This window comes from Penicillium verrucosum, assembly GCF_028828655.1.
Source record: "Penicillium verrucosum strain IBT 35672 chromosome Unknown utg000005l_segment0_segment0, whole genome shotgun sequence".
Taxonomy (NCBI): Eukaryota; Fungi; Ascomycota; class Eurotiomycetes; order Eurotiales; family Aspergillaceae; genus Penicillium; species Penicillium verrucosum.
The window spans coordinates 996,885-1,018,623 of NW_026643214.1; the positions used below are offsets into that span (position 1 = coordinate 996,885).

At 50.4% G+C, this 21,739-nt stretch overlaps 8 protein-coding genes across 8 annotated transcripts; 4 read left to right on the plus strand and 4 right to left on the minus strand.

Annotated features, from left to right (window-relative positions):
- Positions 1 to 632: 632 nt before the first annotated feature.
- N7516_011229 (signal recognition particle subunit SRP68) lies at positions 633 to 2,610 on the minus strand (the record flags this gene model as incomplete). Its single annotated transcript, XM_057223947.1, has 3 exons — positions 633 to 1,143; positions 1,221 to 2,354; positions 2,420 to 2,610. 3 exons carry the CDS (start codon positions 2,608 to 2,610, stop codon positions 633 to 635), a joined length of 1,836 nt encoding a protein of 611 aa, XP_057069087.1.
- A 431-nt stretch (positions 2,611 to 3,041) lies between these two features.
- N7516_011230 (putative translation regulator (Cya5)) lies at positions 3,042 to 6,968 on the plus strand (the record flags this gene model as incomplete). Its single annotated transcript, XM_057223948.1, has 1 exon — positions 3,042 to 6,968. The coding sequence occupies one exon, from the start codon at positions 3,042 to 3,044 to the stop codon at positions 6,966 to 6,968; it is 3,927 nt and encodes a 1,308-aa protein (XP_057069088.1).
- A 1,451-nt stretch (positions 6,969 to 8,419) lies between these two features.
- On the plus strand, positions 8,420 to 11,399 carry N7516_011231 (MCM DNA helicase complex subunit MCM3; the record flags this gene model as incomplete). The annotated part of the gene is made up of 7 exons (XM_057223949.1): positions 8,420 to 8,492; positions 8,551 to 8,569; positions 8,626 to 8,677; positions 8,733 to 8,779; positions 8,834 to 8,939; positions 8,999 to 9,262; positions 9,321 to 11,399. The coding sequence occupies 7 exons, from the start codon at positions 8,420 to 8,422 to the stop codon at positions 11,397 to 11,399; spliced, it is 2,640 nt and encodes an 879-aa protein (XP_057069089.1).
- Positions 11,400 to 11,876: 477 nt separating this feature from the next.
- Positions 11,877 to 13,268, minus strand: N7516_011232 (Spo7-like protein; the record flags this gene model as incomplete). Its single annotated transcript, XM_057223950.1, has 1 exon — positions 11,877 to 13,268. One exon carries the CDS (start codon positions 13,266 to 13,268, stop codon positions 11,877 to 11,879), a length of 1,392 nt encoding a protein of 463 aa, XP_057069090.1.
- A 365-nt stretch (positions 13,269 to 13,633) lies between these two features.
- On the plus strand, positions 13,634 to 15,537 carry N7516_011233 (putative alpha/beta hydrolase; the record flags this gene model as incomplete). Its single annotated transcript, XM_057223951.1, has 2 exons — positions 13,634 to 13,978; positions 14,038 to 15,537. 2 exons carry the CDS (start codon positions 13,634 to 13,636, stop codon positions 15,535 to 15,537), a joined length of 1,845 nt encoding a protein of 614 aa, XP_057069091.1.
- Positions 15,538 to 15,863: 326 nt separating this feature from the next.
- On the minus strand, positions 15,864 to 17,246 carry N7516_011234 (uncharacterized protein; the record flags this gene model as incomplete). Its single annotated transcript, XM_057223952.1, has 1 exon — positions 15,864 to 17,246. One exon carries the CDS (start codon positions 17,244 to 17,246, stop codon positions 15,864 to 15,866), a length of 1,383 nt encoding a protein of 460 aa, XP_057069092.1.
- Positions 17,247 to 17,498: 252 nt separating this feature from the next.
- On the plus strand, positions 17,499 to 18,683 carry N7516_011235 (TatD family hydrolase; the record flags this gene model as incomplete). The annotated part of the gene is made up of 1 exon (XM_057223953.1): positions 17,499 to 18,683. One exon carries the CDS (start codon positions 17,499 to 17,501, stop codon positions 18,681 to 18,683), a length of 1,185 nt encoding a protein of 394 aa, XP_057069093.1.
- A 422-nt stretch (positions 18,684 to 19,105) lies between these two features.
- On the minus strand, positions 19,106 to 21,577 carry N7516_011236 (uncharacterized protein; the record flags this gene model as incomplete). The annotated part of the gene is made up of 3 exons (XM_057223954.1): positions 19,106 to 20,198; positions 20,255 to 21,368; positions 21,511 to 21,577. The coding sequence occupies 3 exons, from the start codon at positions 21,575 to 21,577 to the stop codon at positions 19,106 to 19,108; spliced, it is 2,274 nt and encodes a 757-aa protein (XP_057069094.1).
- Between the last annotated feature and the right edge of the window lie 162 nt (positions 21,578 to 21,739).

Below are 21,739 nucleotides of genomic sequence, written 5' to 3' on the forward strand. Positions count from 1 at the left end.
TCATTGTGTAATTAATTATTAATACAACATAGATTCTGCTAACTAGTTATTTATTAGGTTGATTTTTATTATACGGACCATGTTGTACTTATTGTAGTATTATTTTTTGGAGTTATCTTTAAACCTATACATACTACTATGTATAGTTAGGGGGTTCTCAATACTAATCTCCCGAGCCAGGCTTAAATATTAGTGATGATAATGAATATGATGATCCGGATACGGATACGGATACGCATACGGAGTATTGATATGAATTCTCAAAAATAACGAACGTTGGAAAGAAAAGGAAAGCCTTGATCTCGTCAACTATGTATGTTGTATATGGCTATACGGCATACTACAACTGTTGTATCCAAAAATACAAGCAAATCGGCGTAAAGCCATATCCCAATTACTCAGCACGGCGTGACCCCGGCTAGAGAATTCCCGAGAGTTGGATCGTCGCTGATTGGTTGAAGGTGAAGTAAGGGTTCATATATATGCACATGCTCGTGCTTGTTACTACAACGTACATATCATATCGTACTACTCCGTATGTTGTACACATTCAAAGTTACTACGAAGTAGAGGTACCTATATATCGATATGAATCAATGGGTATTCGTAGATTGGCATCTATGTAAGGGGCTTCAGCGACCGCCAAAACCAAACCATCCACGACGACCTTTTGTTTCTTCTTCCACGACACCTTGGGCTTGAGCTTGTGCCTGACTTGGTGCCTCCTGTCGCTGACCACCTTCGCGCGGGTAATCAATGTAGTTCCATGCCACATCAAGGAACAAGGGCTTGACGGGGATGGGCTGCATTTGAGGTGGGTACGGCACCAAATTATTAAGGTCCAATCCAGATCCTGCGAACTGTTGTAGTCGTTCTACCACAGGACGCTGGATCAATTGTGCCGCCTCTTCAGCAGTCACTTTCTCCAGAGTGACAAGTCCACGGTACTGAGCAACCAATTCTCGCAAACTTGACTCCAAGGTACTTGCTTGCACTCGGGAGACGTCAAGCTTGGGGACACCTTCAGCATCTGTTGCTGCCTGGGGGGAAGCGGATGCGACGAGGTTCAGAGCTTGAGAAAATAGCGCAAGAGCCTCCTTTGACTTCGAAAGCACTCCATGGGATCTTCCTAAAGCAAGACATCTAAAGAAGGGGAGAGAAAAAGTGATTAGTTGCGACAATCGTGGTGGAAAAAAAAAAAAAAAAAAAAAAACACATACCTAAGAGCACGGAAGTAGTACCGCTTTGCCTCTAGATCCTGCACAAAGGCCGAGTCGGCTGCAACACCCGGTAGCTCGAGAATAAATTCCAAGCTCTGGAGTGTCGAATCGTACAGGACGACACGCTCGCGGAGCTTGTTCAACTTCTTGCCATTGCCTGTGGTGTGTTTCGCATTGTCCTTTCCATTCGATGTGGGTTGCTGTTGCTCAAATGACAGACCGTCCATTTCCCCACACAACACCCGGTTACGGCCGACTCGCCAGCCAACCAAAGTGTAATTAACTGCAGTTCGAGTGATTTGCAGTGCCTGCATTCTCTTATCACTGGGATCAACACCCTCACTAGCCAGGTCATCAATTGCAGATTTGGTAGCATCGACAGCATCCTGACTGGCAATAATCACATTGTCATATGCAGCAGCTTTATCCTTAGCAGCGGCGGACTTTCCTGCGTCTACCAACCAAGTAGTAAGGCGAGCCTCCGCGGCCGAAGCAGCAGCTAGCGATTGAGAAATTGAGGCGTCGTCCAGTGGGACAGTTCGCGATCTCCAAGTGACAGATTGGGGCAACTCCTGCACCTCTCCCTCTGCAGTTCGTCGAGTACCGGCTGCTTCTTCAGCGAGACAAGAGGGGTCGATCTTCTCAACCTCGGCGCGAATCTCCGAATCCAGCGGGAAGAATTCAATGGCTAGCGACGAGGTAGGTTTGGAGCGGGGGAGCTTCATCTGATAAGCGGCGTATCGGAGACTTGGATCAACAGTCCCCGAGAGCAGGTCCCGAAAAGCGTCTCTCTTGACCCTTTGACCCAAAGCCGTGTAAATTACTCTTGCGATGGAGTAGTCTTGGAGACACTGTTCCCATTTCCGCTTTTCAAGCCACAGAGTACCGGAAATCATTGCCAAATAAGCCCGAGTCTCCAGGATATCCATATCACTTGCCCCAGAAAGTGATTGTTCGTGAAGCAGCGAGACTAGATGCTGCGCATAACCAGTGGCCTTGTTCAGTCGTGAAATAATGTGACGCCGAGCAGCACCAGAGATGCCCTTTGCGGAAGTATCTGCGGAATGTGTGGACTTCATGTGCATTGCTTGCGCCCAAGCTCGTTCGGAACTAAGAAGCAAAAGATGTACATATCTAGCGTAGGTTAGAAATCTAGTCAAAGCAGTAATTGGGAATAGAAATATGGGTAAGCGACATACGACACATTGCTTCCAACATTTTCAGCAGTCACTGCTGGTTTGGCAGTATACTTGCGGCCTTTGACTGTGGCCTGACCAAGCTTCTTGCGGAGTTTCTGCAGTTTTCTGGTAGTGTGTGCCCGGTAGGCATTGTAGTCTCCCACAAGGAGAACCTCCTCTCTCTCTTTGAAGATAAACTCAGTGACCTCCATGATATTTTTCTTCCTTGTTCCTATATTCGGGGTCCTTGTGATGAGAATGGGAGGGACACGGTTGAAGTGGGCTCAGTGAAGGCGGTGAAACCCCGGCAATTTCATGCACCTCCGAATCTTTCGCGTTGTTTTCTCCAAGCTCATGGAACCTCATTGCCTTTTTTGTTCAAATCAAGGTGCTTGGACCTTGATTGGCAATTCATGTCCGGGACCTGTGTGTGAGCGACATTGTGGTGCACAATTCGAGGAGTCTGGTTTTCCTTCCTTGGTACGAATGGCACCATCAAGGACAACTTGCCCAATTGCTTGTCATATTCAAAGCCCGGCCAGTTTTCTAACACGAGGATTATAGACAGAACTTCTGAACCGAACACAATACACCCCGCGGAATCATAGCAGCACCCTACGGCTTGAAACTACGATCGAGGGTGATGCTCGAACGTGCAACAGGCTGCCTCGAGAACGCGGGACGGCGTTTCCTTCAAGATTCCAATGGTGTCATCCGAAAAAGAAACTGCCTGTCTAGTCATTTCTGGAAGCACAATGGCGCTGGAGCGGATGCTCCTCAGTGGTTTATCGCACTTCTGCAGGCGTCAGGCCAACGATCGTCCCCCGTTCTTGGCAGTCAACACGAAAGCAGAGAGTCAAGCGATTGGATAGGGCCGTCGCTCGAATTCCTATATCCTGGGCATGCTCAAACTTTGGTAGCTTCTCGTCTACCTCGCTCTCAGAACAGGACTGGATTTCGGAGGAGACCAAACCTGGGCTTTTCAAGATCTTATACTTCCATTTCAAGTCCTCAACAAGCTACCGCAAAGACTTCATTCGCCCGCAAAGCTGCATCCAAGCCTGTCCAAGGGCCTCAGAATCCAGAATCGCTCGATAAGGACAGAGAAGCGATCGAAGCCCTCCGAGCTTTCCTTCAGAAGAATGGCAGCGATTTTGATAAAGCTTGGGTGATGTACGTCGCAGCCGGATGGCCGTCGGAACTCGATTCTGCGCTCTGTGCTTATATGAGTAAATCATCCGGAGAGCTGCAGCAAACACTAGCATGGTTAATCTTCAAAAGAATTTCACCCGAACATCTCACCGAGTTAGACTTCAAGAACATTATCAGATCACGGGTTCTTTCATTGCCGAAGCGAAAACCGTCCAATTTGGGCGCTATCGGTCGGCGAGCCATTTCCATGCCATTTGCTCGAGAGATCATCTCGCTGTGTCTGATGCACATGGTGGAATCCAGACAGTGGGACTCAATTGCCTCATTCTGGGGGCTCCTATTGAGATTTCCTGAAAACGAGCGACCGCCATTGCAATCTTTGCTATGCATGTTTAATCGATTTCGCTTTCCTGGCTATTCCCTTGCCAGGCATCTCCTTGATTTAAAAACGCACTTATCAACCTCAGCCGATACCCAGTATCTTACTGATGGGGGCAAAGACTTTACTTCCCGTATATTTCAACGATTTTTCGAGTCTCACGACATTGTCAAGCTCACACCATTACCGACTGTGCTTTCACTGTTGCGCAATTACCGTCCTTTTGGTTTTGTGCATCCCAGTCACTATTTTCACTTGATAAATCTCTACCTAGAATCACAGCAGAGGTCGGAATTTGTCAAGTGCATCATTTTTTATCGCCAATTGCGCGAAGAATTTCCGAATGCAAGGCCATACTCAGATCTGATTATTCGTTCCATCATTGAACGCTTGTTGACATTCAAAATGACCAACAGCTTGCCATACTTCTTGGACGAAGAGGCGCTCTTTGATGAACATAAACGAATAAGCATGCGCTCATACAATGTCGCAATGGTTGCTTTTTCCAAAATTGGGGATGTACGAGCTGTCCAAAAATGGTTCGACAGGCTCCTTGCAGATCATGGCAACCCGAAGTCCCAAAGGTCGGTGACCCCCCTTCTTGTCGTTCACGCACGGCTAGGTGATGTGCGCGAGACACGGCGGCAATTCGATCGAATTCCTTCAGAATTTGGTCTCCCGCTGAACACAGTTTGCTGGAATATACTGCTTCTGGCGCACGCTGCTGCCAGGGATCTCCCAGGTGCTATTTCCGCCTTCTCTGAAATGCGAGAAAACCATGTACCTCCCAACTCGTTCACATTGGGCACACTGATGGGGATTTTCGCCCAGCGAGGCGACATCGAAGCCATCCGTCAATTACTCAAAGAGGCGCAGAAGAGTCGAGTACAAATCACGAGGCCAATGCTAGATACGGCTGTTCAGGCGTACTGCAAGAATGGACAATTTGGTCATGCAGAAGAGCTTATCGCAAGAAGCTGGGATTTAGCGGTGGGGGGGTCTCCCTTGCGAATGTGGAATTTTCTTCTAATGCGATATGCATTCAGGGTATCGAAGTTTTCCTTCCGGCGCGTCCTTGACCGCATGGGACGGCTAGGCTTGAAACCGGATGCCATGACTTACGCGGCTATTATGCTTGCTTATGTCTATGCTAATCAAGTGGATCGTGCGCGAACTACTCTCAGGAAGATGCATGAACTTGGCTTGGAAGCCACAGAGCACCATTTTTCCATTCTCTTGCTTGGATATGTGAAGCAGCGGAACCGCGATATGGTGCATGTCATCTCCCGCGAAATGCAAGCACGCTTCGGTCGAGTTGGGATGGAGCCAAGCCTGTTGAACCTGAGAATGCAGATTGAGAGAGACGTGGAAAGTGCAAAAGATCTTCAGACTCCTGTTGAAGATATTGTCCTCGAGAACGCAGAAAGGACACTTGCTGAATCAATCGCACGATTCGATGCCGATCCCGTTCCAGTCAACAGTTCACTATCTAAACCGCTAGAGGGCTTTGCTGTTGAGTCTTTCAATGACACGCACTATCAACGGCTGATCGAGGCATACGGAATCCAAGGTGGCGCCGATAAGGCACTCCAAGCCTTCAACCATTACATGCGATCCAGACGAACTGCGGGATCATCGGACGGCGATGAATTGGAATCCTTGCCGATTGACTTCATCAAAGCCGTTATGAATGCCTATTTTGGAACCCGGAATGACGAGAAAGTGGACGAGTGCTGGAACATTATTATGGCAAATGTAAGCAAGACAGCGGGTACCTGTGACCTTGACAAAATCTTGTCTTCGCAGTCGCCGATGCCAACCATGCCAGCACCAGAGTCGCCTCTCCCGTCAATGCTTTCAATGCCCACCACTCAAGCAGATAAGCCCAAAATCATTCCAGCCCAACGCTTCATCCTGGATTTTCCACTCTCGATTTACCTGGAGTCGTTGGCCCGCCGAGGCATGTTTGAGAGAATGCATCAAGTTGTGGCCGAAGTTCAGGCAGCAGGCTTTGCATTGACTGGCTTCAACTGGTCAACTTACGTTCGAATGCTTGCGACATCTGAAAATTATCCCGACAATGTGGAGGCATTTCGATTCTTCGAGGAGAAGTTCATTGATCGTTTCCCTGGTTGGTCGTGGTTTCTCAAAGGGTATGGCGTGAGACCACTCAATGCCCCCGTAACAATCCTTCATCTCGAAGGTCGCTCGGGTATCACCAAACCTCGGAGAATGATGGGAAAGTTGGCGCGAAAACATTGGCGCAAAATCGAGCCCGATTACATGCACCCCCATTACCCCACCATGGTGCAACTCGCCAGCACACTGCAACGGCTCCGGCAAACAAGTATTATGGAGGGGAATGAGCATCTGGCGAATCTCTACAAAATTGCGCCACGGACTGTCGATACCCTCGCTGCGATGCCATACGTGCCTGATAAACATCAGGGTACAATCCTTCGCGGCAAGGCAGAAAAAGGCAAGATGCGCCCACGCCAGGCCCACTTGTTCTCCTCGCGCACTGGTGCTCTTGGCTCTAGTGGCGACATGCGTGAACGGAGCTTTGAGGGAGCGACTGAGGAGCCTCTCGTGTTGAGTCGTACTGGCTCACTCCACAGTAAAGAAAATGAATTATTGGGCTCTTTAGCAAGCATTCTTCCTCGCGAAGACCAAGTTGACCTACAGGCCTCACTTGACGAACAACTTGCAGTGACAAGGCGCTGGAAGCTCCAAGTCAGCCATTACAAAAAGGTCATCCATCAGGCGCTCAGTTCCAACGATATCCCGCGCGCTGAGGCCTACAAGCGACGTTTGAAGAGGCTGCAACATCCCGACATCACGAGGCAGACCCCCGAGCGGCAACTGTTCGACAAGCATCATCGCAAGTGGAAGCTCGAGACTCCAACGCACCTTCTCTTCAAGGTCGATTCTGGGCTGCATGTGAAACCCGGACGGTCACCCTCCCAACGGGCCGCCGAGCGAAAAAAGTACAAGGGACCCTGGACAACGCCCAGGGAAGAACCGAGCAACAACCGTTAAGCAGTATACTCCATGTATGTATAGTGATCTTGTAATTTTAGCTTGTATATATATCCTTGTTTTAACATTTAGTGTTGTACAATAAATACATTGATTTTCTCAACTTCCATTAGACTTCGCTGGTTATATATATTCAAGTCCATGTACTGTTTGGCCCTTATTTTTCTTCCATTTTCTAGTTTCAAAGAGATATCGTAGTATATTAAATGTAACGCCAAGGAAGAGACCACATACATAAGCAATTAAGTTTTCTTATAATCTTGAATTTACATGTACGTAGTAGGATTAACTACTTCGTCGTTGCGATGGTACTCCGTACAGTCAGTAGACCTAGCTCACCGCCAACATATTTTTATACCGCCTACCTGAAACTCGTAGTAACTACGAATGGGATCACTAAAATAGCACGTAAAGCTGATGGTTTTTTTTTTTTTCGAGAACAAAGTGGTGATTCTTCGTCCCTAGACCTTAAAACCGAATGCCTTCATTACATGTAACTAATCATTTTTAAGGATAGTTATAGTATATGCTTTTTTTTTTTTTGGCTGGCAGAATAATATTATATAATCATAGGGATGTGGGGTTAAGGGTGAAGAAACTTACCCATGTCCAGTCACTGCACACTGAACAGGTGAGGATGAAGTAGAGAATGCCATAACTGGTTATTAGGCCGAAAAAAGATTAATATACATGTGAAAATGGTATCTTTCACACCTACAAGCCTAAGATAGTGTATACATAAAACGCAACATAGGATTAAGTTAAGAGAACATCTTATGGATAAGGTTAAATTGAAAATCTTTTTCATTGTGGATAAATAGTAAACAGGATGAACATCCCATACAGCGCTCCATACCATCAACCAGAATGGAAGAGGACCTTTCAGACCTCCTCGACACCCACCAGGACCGACCGACCGAAGTCAGACATCGAGACCAGGTCAAGATCATCACCACTCCCTAGACCGAAACACAGACACTGCGAACAGCACGCGTGACAGTCGAGGCGGGAGTAAAAAGGTTTCACTTTAGGGCATCGAGGACATGTAGTCATCAGCAAGGGTGGAGATTCTGTGGCTCTTTTAAAGAGTTTAGAAAGGGGACGTCTACTCTAAAGTGATTCTTTGAACTGTAGAGGAAAAAAAGTCAGTGAACAAGTTCAAAATGCCAAAGTCCAGTGTGAAAATCCTAGAAGGTTTCCAACTGTTGGGGGGAGGAGAACGCACGTAGAGTCGCTTGAAGAAGAAGAAAAAGATCGGGGGGGATGGGGGTTTATATAGCTTTTTGAAAATTTATTCGCTGAGTCAGCACGGCACGTGGTACCCGTGGTAGCCCGTGGGACGCGCCTTCCTCGCGTGCAACTTCACGCGTTCCACTTTAGCAAATCGGGAAATCCCAATCGGCCCCCCTCGACTCCCTCCTTCCCACCAACACTATATTGCATCACACATCATGGACGGGTTACAACTACGTGATGAGGCCGCGCAAGATCGTGTGCGTTCCGCAACTGAATTTCTTGACCCTAGTAAGTCCATTGTGTTTTGTGTTATGCTCCCTTGAACTAATAAAGATCTTTTTTTCAGATGATGCACGGGCACGCAGGTTCGTCGACTTCGAAGATGAATGTGCCATAATATACATCTAACAGACTGGAACAGTTACCGAGCGGATATTGTGGTTATGCTGAATAGGGGTGCGCGACGATTGACGGTACGTGGATCTGCGAAATTCCCTGTCTGGAGGTGGTGCTGATAATTTTGGACAGGTCAGCATCGATGAAATCAGAGCACACAACCGGGAGCTTGCCGATGGGTAAATTACACCTCTATAACAAGTGCAATTGGGTTCACCGACTAATGGTTGTAGGCTGCTCTCTTCGCCATTCGATTATTCACAAGCCTTTGACACTGCGTTGAAGGCGGTTGTCAAAACCCTACCCGGTCGACCACTTAGAGAAACTTCAGATGAAGCGGTGTGTATTCGGTTTCGGATGGTTCTTTGCAGACATTGAATGTCTAACGATATCGATAGAACTACTACTGCGCTTATGTTGGCGCATTTGGAGAATTCTCTTGCAATCCGCGCACATTGGGCTCAGAACAATTGAACCATATGGTCTCGCTCGAGGGAATTGTGACAAAATGCTCCCTGGTACGCCCCAAGGTCGTCCAGAGTGTTCACTACGTCGAGAGGAAGGATCGGTTTGTTGCTAGAAAATATCGTGATCAAACTATGGGCGCCAGCGGTGCAACCAGTTTGAACGTTTATCCTCAAGAGGACGATGAGAAGAACCCTGTGAGTCCAGCCCAACAATTCTTACCAAATTCTCTTGAGACTAATATAGATTTTCTAGCTTATCACCGAATATGGTTACTCAACATATCTTGACCACCAGTCGATTTCCATCCAAGAAATGCCCGAACGTGCCCCGGCAGGACAGTTGCCCCGAAGTGTCGATGTAATTCTGGACGACGACCTGGTCGACACTGCCAAGCCTGGCGACAGAATCCAGTTGGTTGGTATCTACCGCACCCTCGGTAATGGAGGAAGTGGCTCGTCGACGTTCCGCACCGTCGTCATGGCGAACAACATTATCCAGTTGTCTTCAAAGAGCGGTGGAGGTATTGCGGAGGCCGTGCTTACGGATACCGACATTCGAAACATCAATCAGATTGCCAAGAAGAGAAACGTATTTGACTTGTTGTCCAAGTCTCTGGCCCCCAGTATCCACGGACATGACTACATCAAGAAAGCCATCCTTCTGATGCTCCTTGGTGGAATGGAGAAGAACTTGGACAACGGAACCCATCTTCGTGGTGATATCAACATCCTTATGGTTGGTGATCCCTCGACTGCGAAGTCCCAGCTTCTTCGTTTCGTGCTGAATACCGCGCCATTGGCAATCGCTACTACCGGTCGAGGTTCGTCCGGTGTCGGTTTGACTGCTGCCGTTACCTCCGACAAAGAAACCGGCGAACGTCGATTGGAGGCTGGTGCTATGGTCCTCGGTGACCGTGGTGTGGTGTGTATTGATGAATTCGACAAGATGAGTGATGTCGATCGTGTTGCCATTCACGAAGTCATGGAACAGCAGACTGTCACAATCGCAAAAGCCGGTATCCACACAAGCTTGAACGCTCGCTGCAGTGTTCTTGCAGCAGCAAACCCTATTTATGGCCAATATGATCCCCACAAGGACCCGCATAAGAACATTGCTCTCCCCGACTCCTTGCTTTCTCGTTTCGATTTGCTATTTGTCGTGACCGATGATATTGAGGATTCCCATGACCGAATAATCTCAGAGCACGTTCTACGCATGCACCGTTATCGCCAGCCTGGCACTGAAGAGGGTGCGCCCGTTCGGGAACAGCTCAATCAAACATTGGGCGTGGGTGGTGAAGACCGTCAAGATGCCAACGCGCCAAGTGAGGTTTTCGAGAAGTTTAATGTTATGCTCCACGGTGGTATGGTAGATGCTGCTAATGCTGGTCGCCGCCGCGGCAAGAATGTGGAAATTATCAGTATTCCCTTCATCAAGAAGTACATCCAATACGCCAAGAAGCGAATCATGCCCGTCTTGACCAAGGGTGCTGCCGACCACGTCATCGCCACATACTCTGCTCTGCGAAATGATGAACTCACCGGCAACAAGCGTCGTACATCGCCCATCACCCCCCGTACCCTAGAGACGTTGATTCGTTTGTCCACTGCACACGCCAAGGCCCGTCTGTCCAACCGAGTAGACGAGAAGGATGCCAAACATGCCGAGGCTATCCTGCGCTTCGCCATGTTCAAGGAAGTGGTCGAAGACGAGCGCCGGAAGAGACGCAAGGTGACCACCTTCGATGATTCCTCCGACGACGACAGCGATGCCGAACTCGACGACAACTCCGATGATGACACCACCACCCGCAACACATCAACCGCCACACCGGGTAGACGCACAGGCACAGCACGCACTCGCGGTACCGCAACGCAGTCTAGTATTCCAGTCCCCGACGAGGACGAAGACCCAGATAGCCTATACACAGCTAGCCCTCGCGCTCAACGCCTACGTTCGAGCCAGGCAGCCCGCACCCAAACACAAACCGACTCCCAGATGTCAATGGCATCCTCACAGCCGGCCTCACAGCTCATCGAGTCTCAGACAGACTCGCAGTCCACTTCCACAGACATCCCGATCACCCCTGCCCGCATGGCAGTATTCCGACAGACTCTTGGCCCGCTCATGGGCAAGACTGTGTTCAAGGACAGTGATACATGCAAGATTGATGACTTGATCAATGCCGTCAATACTGCTATCCGGGAGTCGCCCAAGCTTGGCGCTTCGCAGGTCTTCCCCCGCCCCGAGGCTATCCAGGCCTTGCGGGTCATGAACGACGATAATATCCTAATGTACCTCGAGGACGAGGAAGATGTGTACCGGGTCTAATTTTCTTGTCATTGCATTGGGATTGATATCATCGCATGTTTTTGTTTGTGCTTGTGTTTGGCGTATGGAGTGGGATTGTGAGGGCATATTAGTGAACTCAATACGAGAAATATGAATGAATACTCGATCCTTGACTTATATCAAGACCTGAATGGTAGTCCTACGCTTAGCTCACCTGCAATTATAGTGTGATCTGATTTGCAGTTATTCGTTTATTTGACTGCAGTAAAGTGGGAGTTTTCCAAAAGGAATCAGATCCAACACACCAGCATACATAGGCGAGGCACTCGGGCTTATCTATAGAACTAACGACACCGCGCTGTAAGGGATATGCATACATAGCTAATGTAAGTTTCCAAAGACAGCGCTCTGAGAACAATTGCCTGGCAAACATGACAAGAGACCAAAAAAACAGGGTATAGAGATATGAACAGCATAAGCATGAACAACATTTCGTGCTAAGGTGCCAGCGCAGTATTACAATTCCGGAACAGAGTTCGGTATAGCCTCCTCTTTATCTTTCTCAACCATACTCATAGGCAATACAGAGTCATCAGACGAGAAAGACGGCGTACGTACACCCTCCCGAATCTGCGCCTGCGTGAGAGGCGACAGACCCCTCCGAAGCGTCGAGCCTTTCCGTTTCCGCTGCTGCGGGCTCCCGTCCTGTCCAGACGCGGTGCTTCCGCGACGGGGCCGGCTGGAAGTGGAAGAGCGAGAAGGGGGACGGTCTTCGAAGCTTGTGTCGACGGGGGTGGTGCTGCGGGATGAGGTACGGGAATGGGACTCGGAGCGGGTATTGCGGCGGGAGGAGGGGCCGCGTTGCTCCTGGTTGAGTTTTGTGATGGAGGGGTGGTGGCTGTGGGTTAGACGGTGTTTGAATTCCGGCTCCATTGGGCGGTGCAGAGTTCCTGCTACGAGGCGGCGGCGCTGTGAGGCGCGCCAGCCGAACCCGAGTCGGTTGAGCCAACTTCCTTCGGTTTGGGCGAGGTGGTGCTCGCGCTCGCGTAGTTTCAGGCGGAGCTGGGCGCGACGCTCGTTTTCCTTTTCCCAGAAGTCTGTGCGGTAATCGTCCCAGTTTTCGCGGAATTCTGGGGAGAAGGACTTGGGTAGCAGGAGGAGGCGGATGTAGTCGCCCCCTGGGCTGAGGTCTTCTTCTACCAGGCCGGACTCGGTGTCAGTGCCATTGTAGTACTGTTGATAGTGCTGCCGACTACCACCAGCGCATTTATCGGAGGGGCTCTGCTCCACGAAATGGTAGTTTCCATTGGGGGAGGGTAAGAACGGGGCGGAGAATGGGTATAGGAATGAGATGTAGGACAGTAGTTCCTGCCAGAAGGGACCGCGAATGATGATGATCTTGGTGTTCATCACGCGCAGGCCGCGATTGGAGACAGCGAGCCAGCGCCGAGGCCATCTGATCCCTCGTTCCCATTGCCCTGTACCCCAGATGAGCAGTGCGGTTACCACCCCACCAAGTAGGGCGACTTTCTCCGCCATCTCCACCACCCAGTAGACAGAGCCGCCGACCCCGCGGCCATCTTCACGTGGGCGAAGGAAAAGGGCATATGCAAAATGCGCAAGCCAAGCGGCTAGTAGAAGTAGGAAGAACGTGTTCTGGCGGCGACGCTCGCGCAGGGCCAGATATTGGGCTCGCAGCGAGGTTTCGAGTATTAAAAGGTTGAGGTAGATCTGGGGTGGGGAGGAGGGAAGGTGTGCTAGCGGGTCTGGGGTCGAGGGACGTTGAGGAGAGGGATCTGAACGAGGGGCTTGAGATGACCGTGAGGAGTTCAATGGCTCTGGGGTTGTTGAGGCGCGGGCATCCGGTGTTGGGGCACCCTTGACCACCTGGTCTAAAGGCGAAGCCATGCTAAAAGAATCCCAAGATGAGAATAGAAAATGAAAAGTAAAGCTCGTCAGTTAAAAAGTCAAATCAAAACTTGGCCGATCCGGCCCAGAGCGAATGTCATTGGTATCATCGCATGTGACGAAGAGAGGGAGAAAGGCGGGAAGTTCAAAGGAGGAAGCGAAAGTTGGATCGACATCATCTGCCCAGTTGACTTCTTTTCTTACAAATAATTCTATTTTGACCATTGGGATATTGCAACCATCATATTTCTAGTTTTACCGGCTCTCTTCCATCGGATATTACAATTCTTCTATCCGCGCATGTTATACCTACCGGGGTTAAGCGGAGTGACCGAATTGTCTCCGTGCTCCCTTCTTATACGCCCATGAGCGCCACCGTTCAACTTTTGCTAGCAGAAACCCTTTATCTTACCAACTTACGAACCGCAGGCATAGCTTCACGACTTGCCTTTCCATTTTCAGTCCCTCTACGTCAGGCTAAACTTCGCTCAGTCGTATTTGCCACCCTCCCTCGGAGGCGACGACTGTCTTCAATGGCGTCAGAATCATTGAACTCGTCCCACGAGGATGTTCATGGACGTCATCAACCCCCAGTTGAAAATAATCCCGAGAGGATCTCAGGAAATCCATATGCGACTCAGGCTGCTACTGGCGCGGCAGCGGCGCGCGCATTTTTCCCGTTGGGATACCGTGAAGGCTTCAATCAATGGGTAAGCTATAATCGAGGAGCCCCCATTTCCGAATTCCGCTGACAATCCGCTTTATATAGTGGGCCCGGATACCTGCAGCTGCTGCCGAACACAAAGTCCTCTCTTATCTGCCTTACTTGCATCACCAGCCCCCCACCCACCTCCAGACTGGACAAACAACAGAGCTCCCCGATGGCACTACCCCTACCAGCCTTGAGAGTGCAGACCCTAATCAGCTGGGCGAAGTCACCACTAACTCCCTTGATGACCCTTACGGGCCTCGCCGATGGCGCTCCAGCATGGTAGAGCTGAGCGGGAAAGACCGCGCGCTCAATGAGTTCTCGGTGGAGAGGGTCGGCGAGGAAGCAGACCAGCATTTGGTTATGCTCCACGGCTACGGCGCTGGACTTGGGTTCTTCTATAAAAACTTCGAACCGCTGAGTCGGTTGAAGGGCTGGCAACTCCATGCCTTGGACATGCTAGGCATGGGCCGGAGTACTCGACCCTCATTCAAAATCAAGGCAAAAGAAAGAGAAGAAGCCATCAGGGAGGCTGAGGCTTGGTTTGTGGATGCCTTGGAGGAATGGCGCATCAAACGAAAGATTGATCGCTTCACCTTGCTTGGGCATAGTCTCGGCGGGTACATGGCGGTCGCCTACGCGCTGAAATACCCCGGTCACCTGAATAAGCTTATCCTAGCATCTCCAGTCGGCATCCCGGAGGACCCCTACGCTGTCACTGCAGATGTGGCCGAGCCTCCGGCATCAACGTTGTCCAACGAGCTTACTCAAGACGAGCGAGATATCAGTTCGTCTGCCATTCCGCCAAAGACAGCCGACGGTAGCTTTATCACTGGGCGCCAACCACTTCCGACTGATTCCGTTCCATCACAACCCCCACGACGGGTTCTTCCCAAGTGGTTCGCGTATCTGTGGGACGCTAATATCTCCCCCTTCAGTCTGGTGCGGTGGGCTGGACCTTTAGGGCCACGTCTCGTGTCTGGATGGACTTCTCGTCGTTTCTCCCACCTACCAGCCGAGGAAGCTAAAGCACTCCACGACTATTCATACTCGATCTTCAGTCTTCGCGGCAGCGGCGAGTACGCGCTAGCATACATTCTTGCCCCCGGTGCTTTCGCTCGCAGTCCTCTGATCCACCGTGTTCAGGGCCTCGGAAGACAACTGATCCAAAACACAAGCGGCCTCCCTCGTCCAGTTGCCGCCGCTACCACTTCATCCACGCCCTCTGAGAGTACGCCCGCGTCCACTGCCGCTACTTCATCTGAGTCTTTGGCACCCGCCCGGCGCGAGAAGGGTCTTCCCGTGGTATTCATGTATGGCGACCACGACTGGATGGATGTCTCAGGTGGCCATGCAGCAGTCGCTAAGTTGGAAGAAGAAAAGCGCAAAGTCCTAGAGAAGGCCACTCCAGAGGAGCAGCGTACCGATGAAGGTTCCTCTAGAGTGGTTGTTGTGAATAAAGCTGGCCACCATTTGTATCTCGATGGCTGGGAGGAGTTCAACGATATTGTACTCACCGAGATGGAGCAGGTCAACCAGAGGGAGAGGAGTCGTCAGTAATGACGTGGATATGGCTTCTTTCCCTTAGCCATGTATATTGTTCTATCAAAATTAGAGCTGGAGTGTGATGTTGATATTGGATACCTTCATCCCTCGTTTATTGTGGCTTTTTCTCTTTTTTTGCCCCTGGTGTTTATGTACCTCTCTCTCTCCCTCTTTCACATGGCTACAATTCTGTACGGTACATATTGACTAGATAGACTTGAACAGAATCAACCACAGTTGCCAGTCGGAGAAACAGCTTCCATGGCCTTTTTTTTTATCATTTGTGCTTCTTGCGCCTTCCAAAGGGGAAAGAAAAAAAAAAAAAAGAGAACCAACACCTTTCATCTAGTTCGATCCCCAGCAGCCAGCCCCCTCGAATTCAGCCCAGAGATACTTTGTCTCCGATGCCTAGGGCTAGTGGGATAATGCGCCATCAACCGCGAAAGCCCCACAGGGGAAGCGTCACGCTCTTCAGTCGACAGACCAACTGCCGGGGTAGTATACCCACTAGTATTAGGGCTAACTCTTCCAGAGAGAATATGGCTACCAGAGGATCCAGGCCGCCTCAAAGAAAAGTACCCACCGCCGCCTCCGTTAGCAAAGCTCCCACCACTACTATTGCTCCCAAAGCTCTGTCCGAGCCCATCCCCAAAGCTGGAGAGATATGAGCTCGTGAACGGTGCGCCGCTAGTGTTGAGAGCGCGGGGGAGAGCCCGCGACTGAGAAAGCGAGTTCGAATCCAGCCGTGCGTACGGCTGCGGCGTCATGAACGGGGCCGTGAATCGTGCCGCCGACGATAACATCGACTGGCCGTACTCCCTCGAATGAACAGCTACGTTATCAGGCCTGGTTGACAGCGCTATGGAGAGCCCCGTTCCCGTGCATCGGTCAGAGGTCGTCAGCGAGGAAGTCGTGAGTGAACGGTGGTGGTGTCTTGACCCGTCTTTTTGCTTCTCCGGGTAGATGTCCCGTGAACCCGTTGCTCCTGTCCGTGATTGGAAATTGCTTCGGCTATTGCGCCAGTCGGCGCTTTCGGGGCTGGTAAGGGTGCTTCCGGCGTGGACACTTGTGCATAGTGGGACGAGCTGCGAGGGGAGCTCGAGACGGTTGTTTAGAGAAAGCCAGGCTCGTTCGTCTGCGTCGATGTCTGCGTCTGGATCGATGTCGTCGGTGCTATGTGTTGAAGAGGACGAAGTCGAGCTTGTGGCTTTCTCGTGTGGAGTGTGTGAGCTGCGTGTTTTGGATGTCCGGTACGAGCGCCAGCCTCCTACGCCTTCGAAGTCTCGTCTTTCATCGCCGCTTATAGGTAGGCTGTAGACGGGTGTTTGGGTAGATAAGTTGTGGGCCTCGATCATGCTCCGTGCATAAGAGTTCCTTTTTCGGTTTGCGGGGTCGTCCAGGCTGGTACCAATGCCCCAGGAATTGAGAGGGTCATTTGCCTTTCGTGGATGTGTCGTAGTTTGGCTGGAGTTCCTTCTTGATCTACCGGTAGCTGGGGTTGTAGGTTCTGAGGCCGCGAATGTCAATAATGATGAGGTAGATGAGGTTGGCACTGAGAAAAAATGCATGACCAATCCATAGACTAGTTCAATACAGACTACTGATAGTCTGAGTAACAGTGCAAAGAGCGCAGCGGAGATTGTAACCCATGCTGAGAGAATTAGTGGGATAGAGATGAGGCCCAGGATAGGCAGCGCGAGCAACGTTGATATGGAGGGCCACATTGAGGAGTCAGTCTATATCCCCAAGGGATCAAAACACCGTTAAGTCCATGATTATAAGACTTTCGGCGTTTTACAACGCCCAGTCACAGAACGCCCAGTCACAGCACAAAACAGCAAATTGCGGAGAAAGCATGTGATGGATGCCCCAGGCACAAAACGACCAATTACATCACTTCGGGGAACTTTCAGCTTTTGTATATCAAAACCTCCAGGAGGACCCTATTCTAATTTGCCATTGAATATCCCCCAAATATGCCAGAGGACGAACCCTTCCCTTGGGACATTGGTGTCCACGATGCCCACTGTCACCCCACCGACACATTGGCCTCAGTGACCGACATCCTGCAGATGAAAGCGACAACACTGACAATCATGGCTACACGCGGGGAAGATCAAGATCTCGTACAACAAACAGCAATTTCACTCTCGGCAAAGAAAAGCCAATCAACAACAGACCGCGTAGTTCCCTGCTTCGGCTGGCACCCGTGGTTCTCGCACCAGATTTTGGACGACACTGCACAACCAACAGCAACACAAAACCCAGCTGAGCACAAGACCGCCCACTACACCAGTGTCCTAGCACCACCGGCAGCCGACGACCAGCCATTCATTGATTTACTTCCTGTTCCCAAGCCCCTCTCAGAACTAATATCTGAAACCCGGAACCGACTCCAACAGTTCCCGAATGCGCTAGTTGGCGAAGTAGGCTTGGACAGGTCATTCCGACTCCCGATTCCATGGACTCCAGCCGATACCGATAACAGAGATGACCAGCTTACACCCGGTTCACGTGAGGGCCGACGTCTCTCGAATTATCGCGTCAAGCCGGAACACCAGCGCACCGTGCTGAAAGCGCAGCTACAGCTAGCGGGAGAAATGAACCGTGCCGTCTCGATGCACAGCGTGCAAGCCCATGGAGGAGTCTTTGAGGTGCTCAAGGAGCTATGGGCGGGACATGAACTGGTCGTGTTATCGCGACGGAAGAGAGACAAGCAGCGGGATGCGGAAGGCGCTGTATCCGATGATGACGACGATGATGATGGAGATAAGACGCCGGATGGATCTCAGTCCACTAAAGCATCTGACTTCAATGGGAAATCGCATCGGCCTTTCCCGCCTCGCATCTGCATGCACTCTTATACCGGTTCTGTTGAGCCTATTCGTCAGTTCTTGCATCGGTCAAATCCGTCGGATGTTTATTTCTCTTTCTCGAAAGTTATCAATTTCTCTGGTACTGCCGAGAAGAAGGTTGGCGATGTTATCAAGGCTTTGCCTGAGGACCGCATTCTTATCGAAAGTGATCTTCATGTTGCGGGTGTCCAGATGGATGAGTTGCTAGAAGATGTGGCCCGACAGGTTTGTCAGCTACGTGGATGGGAGTTGCGCCATGGTCTCCAGGTGCTTGCGGATAATTGGCGGCGGTTTGTGTTTGGCTAGGTCTTGTTTTTCATTTTTCTATTCCTGCATGGGGTGAGCTTAGGTTCGATTTCTGATGAATTGTGAGCGGGTTTATTGAGCGGTGCGATTAGCGAAAATGCATATACAACAGGCGGGATCGAGGTGATTCATTCAAGATACAAAAAGAGGCCCCAACTAATTTTATTCGATATCACTATTTTCAATTATATGACGTGGTATATCTCTATCATTGTATGTGATCATTTGTGACATGGTATCATAGGCTGGGCCTGTAGGTGCCTGTGACCTGACATGGTCTCTAAGATGTATCGTGTATCTGTGTGCCCTGGCATGGCTCATCTCGTCGTCAAAGTAGAAAAGGTATGTGGAGAGCAGGCGATGGAAAATGTGACAGCTCTATACAGTCATCAACCAGAGGTAGCAAGACTAGCAAGACAAAGCTAGCTATGCATCCATCCTCCATCGTGAATAAGATCTGCCATTGGGGCATCCTGCCAGTAGATCTGCCGCCATTCATCTTCGAGCTCGGGCAGACCTTCAACTCCCACAGGGGGAGGTAAGTCTACATCGCCGAAGGCGAATAACTGTCGCCAGTCTGGATAGTCGCGAGCTGGCTCGATAGAATCGACTTGCATGCTGCTTGAGAAAGGATCGTTCCTTTCCAGCGGGCCAACATTAAGCCTGAGAGGGGCAATCCAATTATTAAATTGAGCATTGGGCTGTGGTGAGAGGGTCGTTTGTTGAAGAGGGGTGGATTCGGGGGTGGGCACACCGAAGGAGAGTGGTCCGGGGGTTTGCATGGTAATTGATGGAACAGGAGAGGCAATGGGCATCTTGTGCACATGATGAGGGTCGCTGAACGGCTTGGTTCGTTCCGTAGTTGCCATCCGAAGATCTTCTTGCAGACGTTTGGAGTCCTCGAAGAGTCGCAGGATTGTGCCAGCATGAACCCAGTATTGAGCCAACTCGCGCAGCGAGTAAGAGGCAGAATCGAAGCGACGCAAGGCATTGATGGCAAGAACTGGGTTGGAGAAGCGGAGTTCAACCCGGACCTGAATCATGGCCGTGAAGAGGGTATGGACGCCAGTGTACCAAAGGAACTTCAAACGCTCGTGCATCCTAAGCTCCTCAAAGATTGAGGCTATAACCCCGGCGGCTGCACTGCAAATTTCTGCATCGTGAGGGCCATAGTCATCGGAATAGGCCGAGGCTCTGGGATGAGGTCGGTGCAACAGAATGAGGAAGTTGTTATAGGTCAAATGGAGCATGGCGGACCAAGGATCCATATCAGATGCGCGAAGCCGAAGATTATCAGGAAGTTTAAGAGACCAGGTTGCCAGTGATCCGTCTGCTTCTTGAAGAACGGCCTTTCGCCGTTCCTCACTTGCCCGAAGTCCAAATCGATCACGAATGAGATATGAGATCATCCTACAAAGTTCGGTAAAATGAATCACGTAGTCTGCTTGTACAAGAGGTCCACAATTCTCAAAATCTGCGGGCGTCAAAGGAGACACGTCGGAATCGTCCAGATTGCTGAATTGAAACTTTGATTAGTATTTGCTGCAAATTGGCCGTTTAGGATGACTTACATCGCCTGGGGTCGGCCATATGACAGAGAGATCAACACGTCAAATTGGACCAAAATGAACCAAACTCTCCGCCACATTCGCCTATCGCGAGTCACGAAGCTACTGGAAACGGGATTACGGTGCATTCCAAGCCCCGTGGCGATACGTGCAGCGGCCCCAACCCAGAAGTGAGCATCTGCAGCAACATCATCATCTGCGCTGTCCGAATGCCATGTCAAAAGAAGGGCCGCTTGAACAAGAATGTCACGGTTTCGCTCGATGCGATTGTCAAACAGATACTTGGTACGGCGGAAGAAAATTTCTTTGAGAGCGTCTCGCTCTACCTTTCCGCGGGAAACATGTGCCCCAACCAGCAAAATTGCTTGAAGAAGTAGAACTGGAGGAGGATCTGCAGGATCCCGGTTGCGGTATTGTGTCATGAATAAATCTTCGTCGATGATGGGGTATCCCGGATTGACAAATGTGAAATAAGCCTGGACCAGTTCATCTGCCAGAGCCGGTTCTGGAAGTGTTAGAGCATCCATAAGAAGCTGATCATGACCGGTCTTCATTTGACGACGGGGGATTTCGTTGCTCGCAAAATGGTATACATCGTCATCTTGTTCTCGTTGTTGTCGGAACAAGAATGACATGTTCGAATGTTCATGTCCGACATAGAAGGCGCGCACGCCTCTTTGTATTTCTCTTCTGCCGGATTCCTCCTCATCTATCAATTTGACGAGATGTTGCTCCATCTCCGTGTGTGCTTCGTGGGCATGCGTCATATCGGGGCCGTGCCGGCCAAATGCCTCCGATCCCGTGCCTTGCTGGAATCCATGTTGCGGAAGGCCCCCAGATATCGGTGTAGCATGGCCGCTCTGGAATGAAGTTGGAAAACTTGGTGGTAATGGTGTCCCTGCTGCAAGAGCAGGATTTGAAGTGGGATCGGATGTGGGTAGAGGCCGAGATCGGATCGGAACAGGATCTAGGATTGAGCGTACTGCAAGACGCTTTTTCTTTTCGTGTATGCGACAGTCGGCCTTTCCAGAGGCGCGACAGTTGGTACAAGGTGTCCCGACAGTACGGGCATCGCAGCGAACCTTACGCCGGTGACAGTGGACACAAGCTGCGGAGCCTAAGAGATTTTTGGGTCACCGGTTAGTAAGTCCGATCGCGCAAAAATAAATCGATAACCGAGAACAAAACAGAAACCGCAAATACAGTTACACGACGATCAGACAATCAGGCAGACAGGGGGGTATTGCACAAGCGCTTACCTTGCTTGCGCTTGCTCACCCCATCCACCGGGAGCGGCGAGGGGGCGTTATCGTTGACGGAGGACATGGCAGGAGTACCGTTGACATCATTCGTCCAAATCGGCCACGATTCTGCATTATTCGAGTCACCAACACCTGTCACTTCAAGGCATCATGGGCGAACTCCGAAACTATTGCCGAGGATAATGCGACAAACAACAAAATCAAAGAACCAAAATTGTCGGGAAGT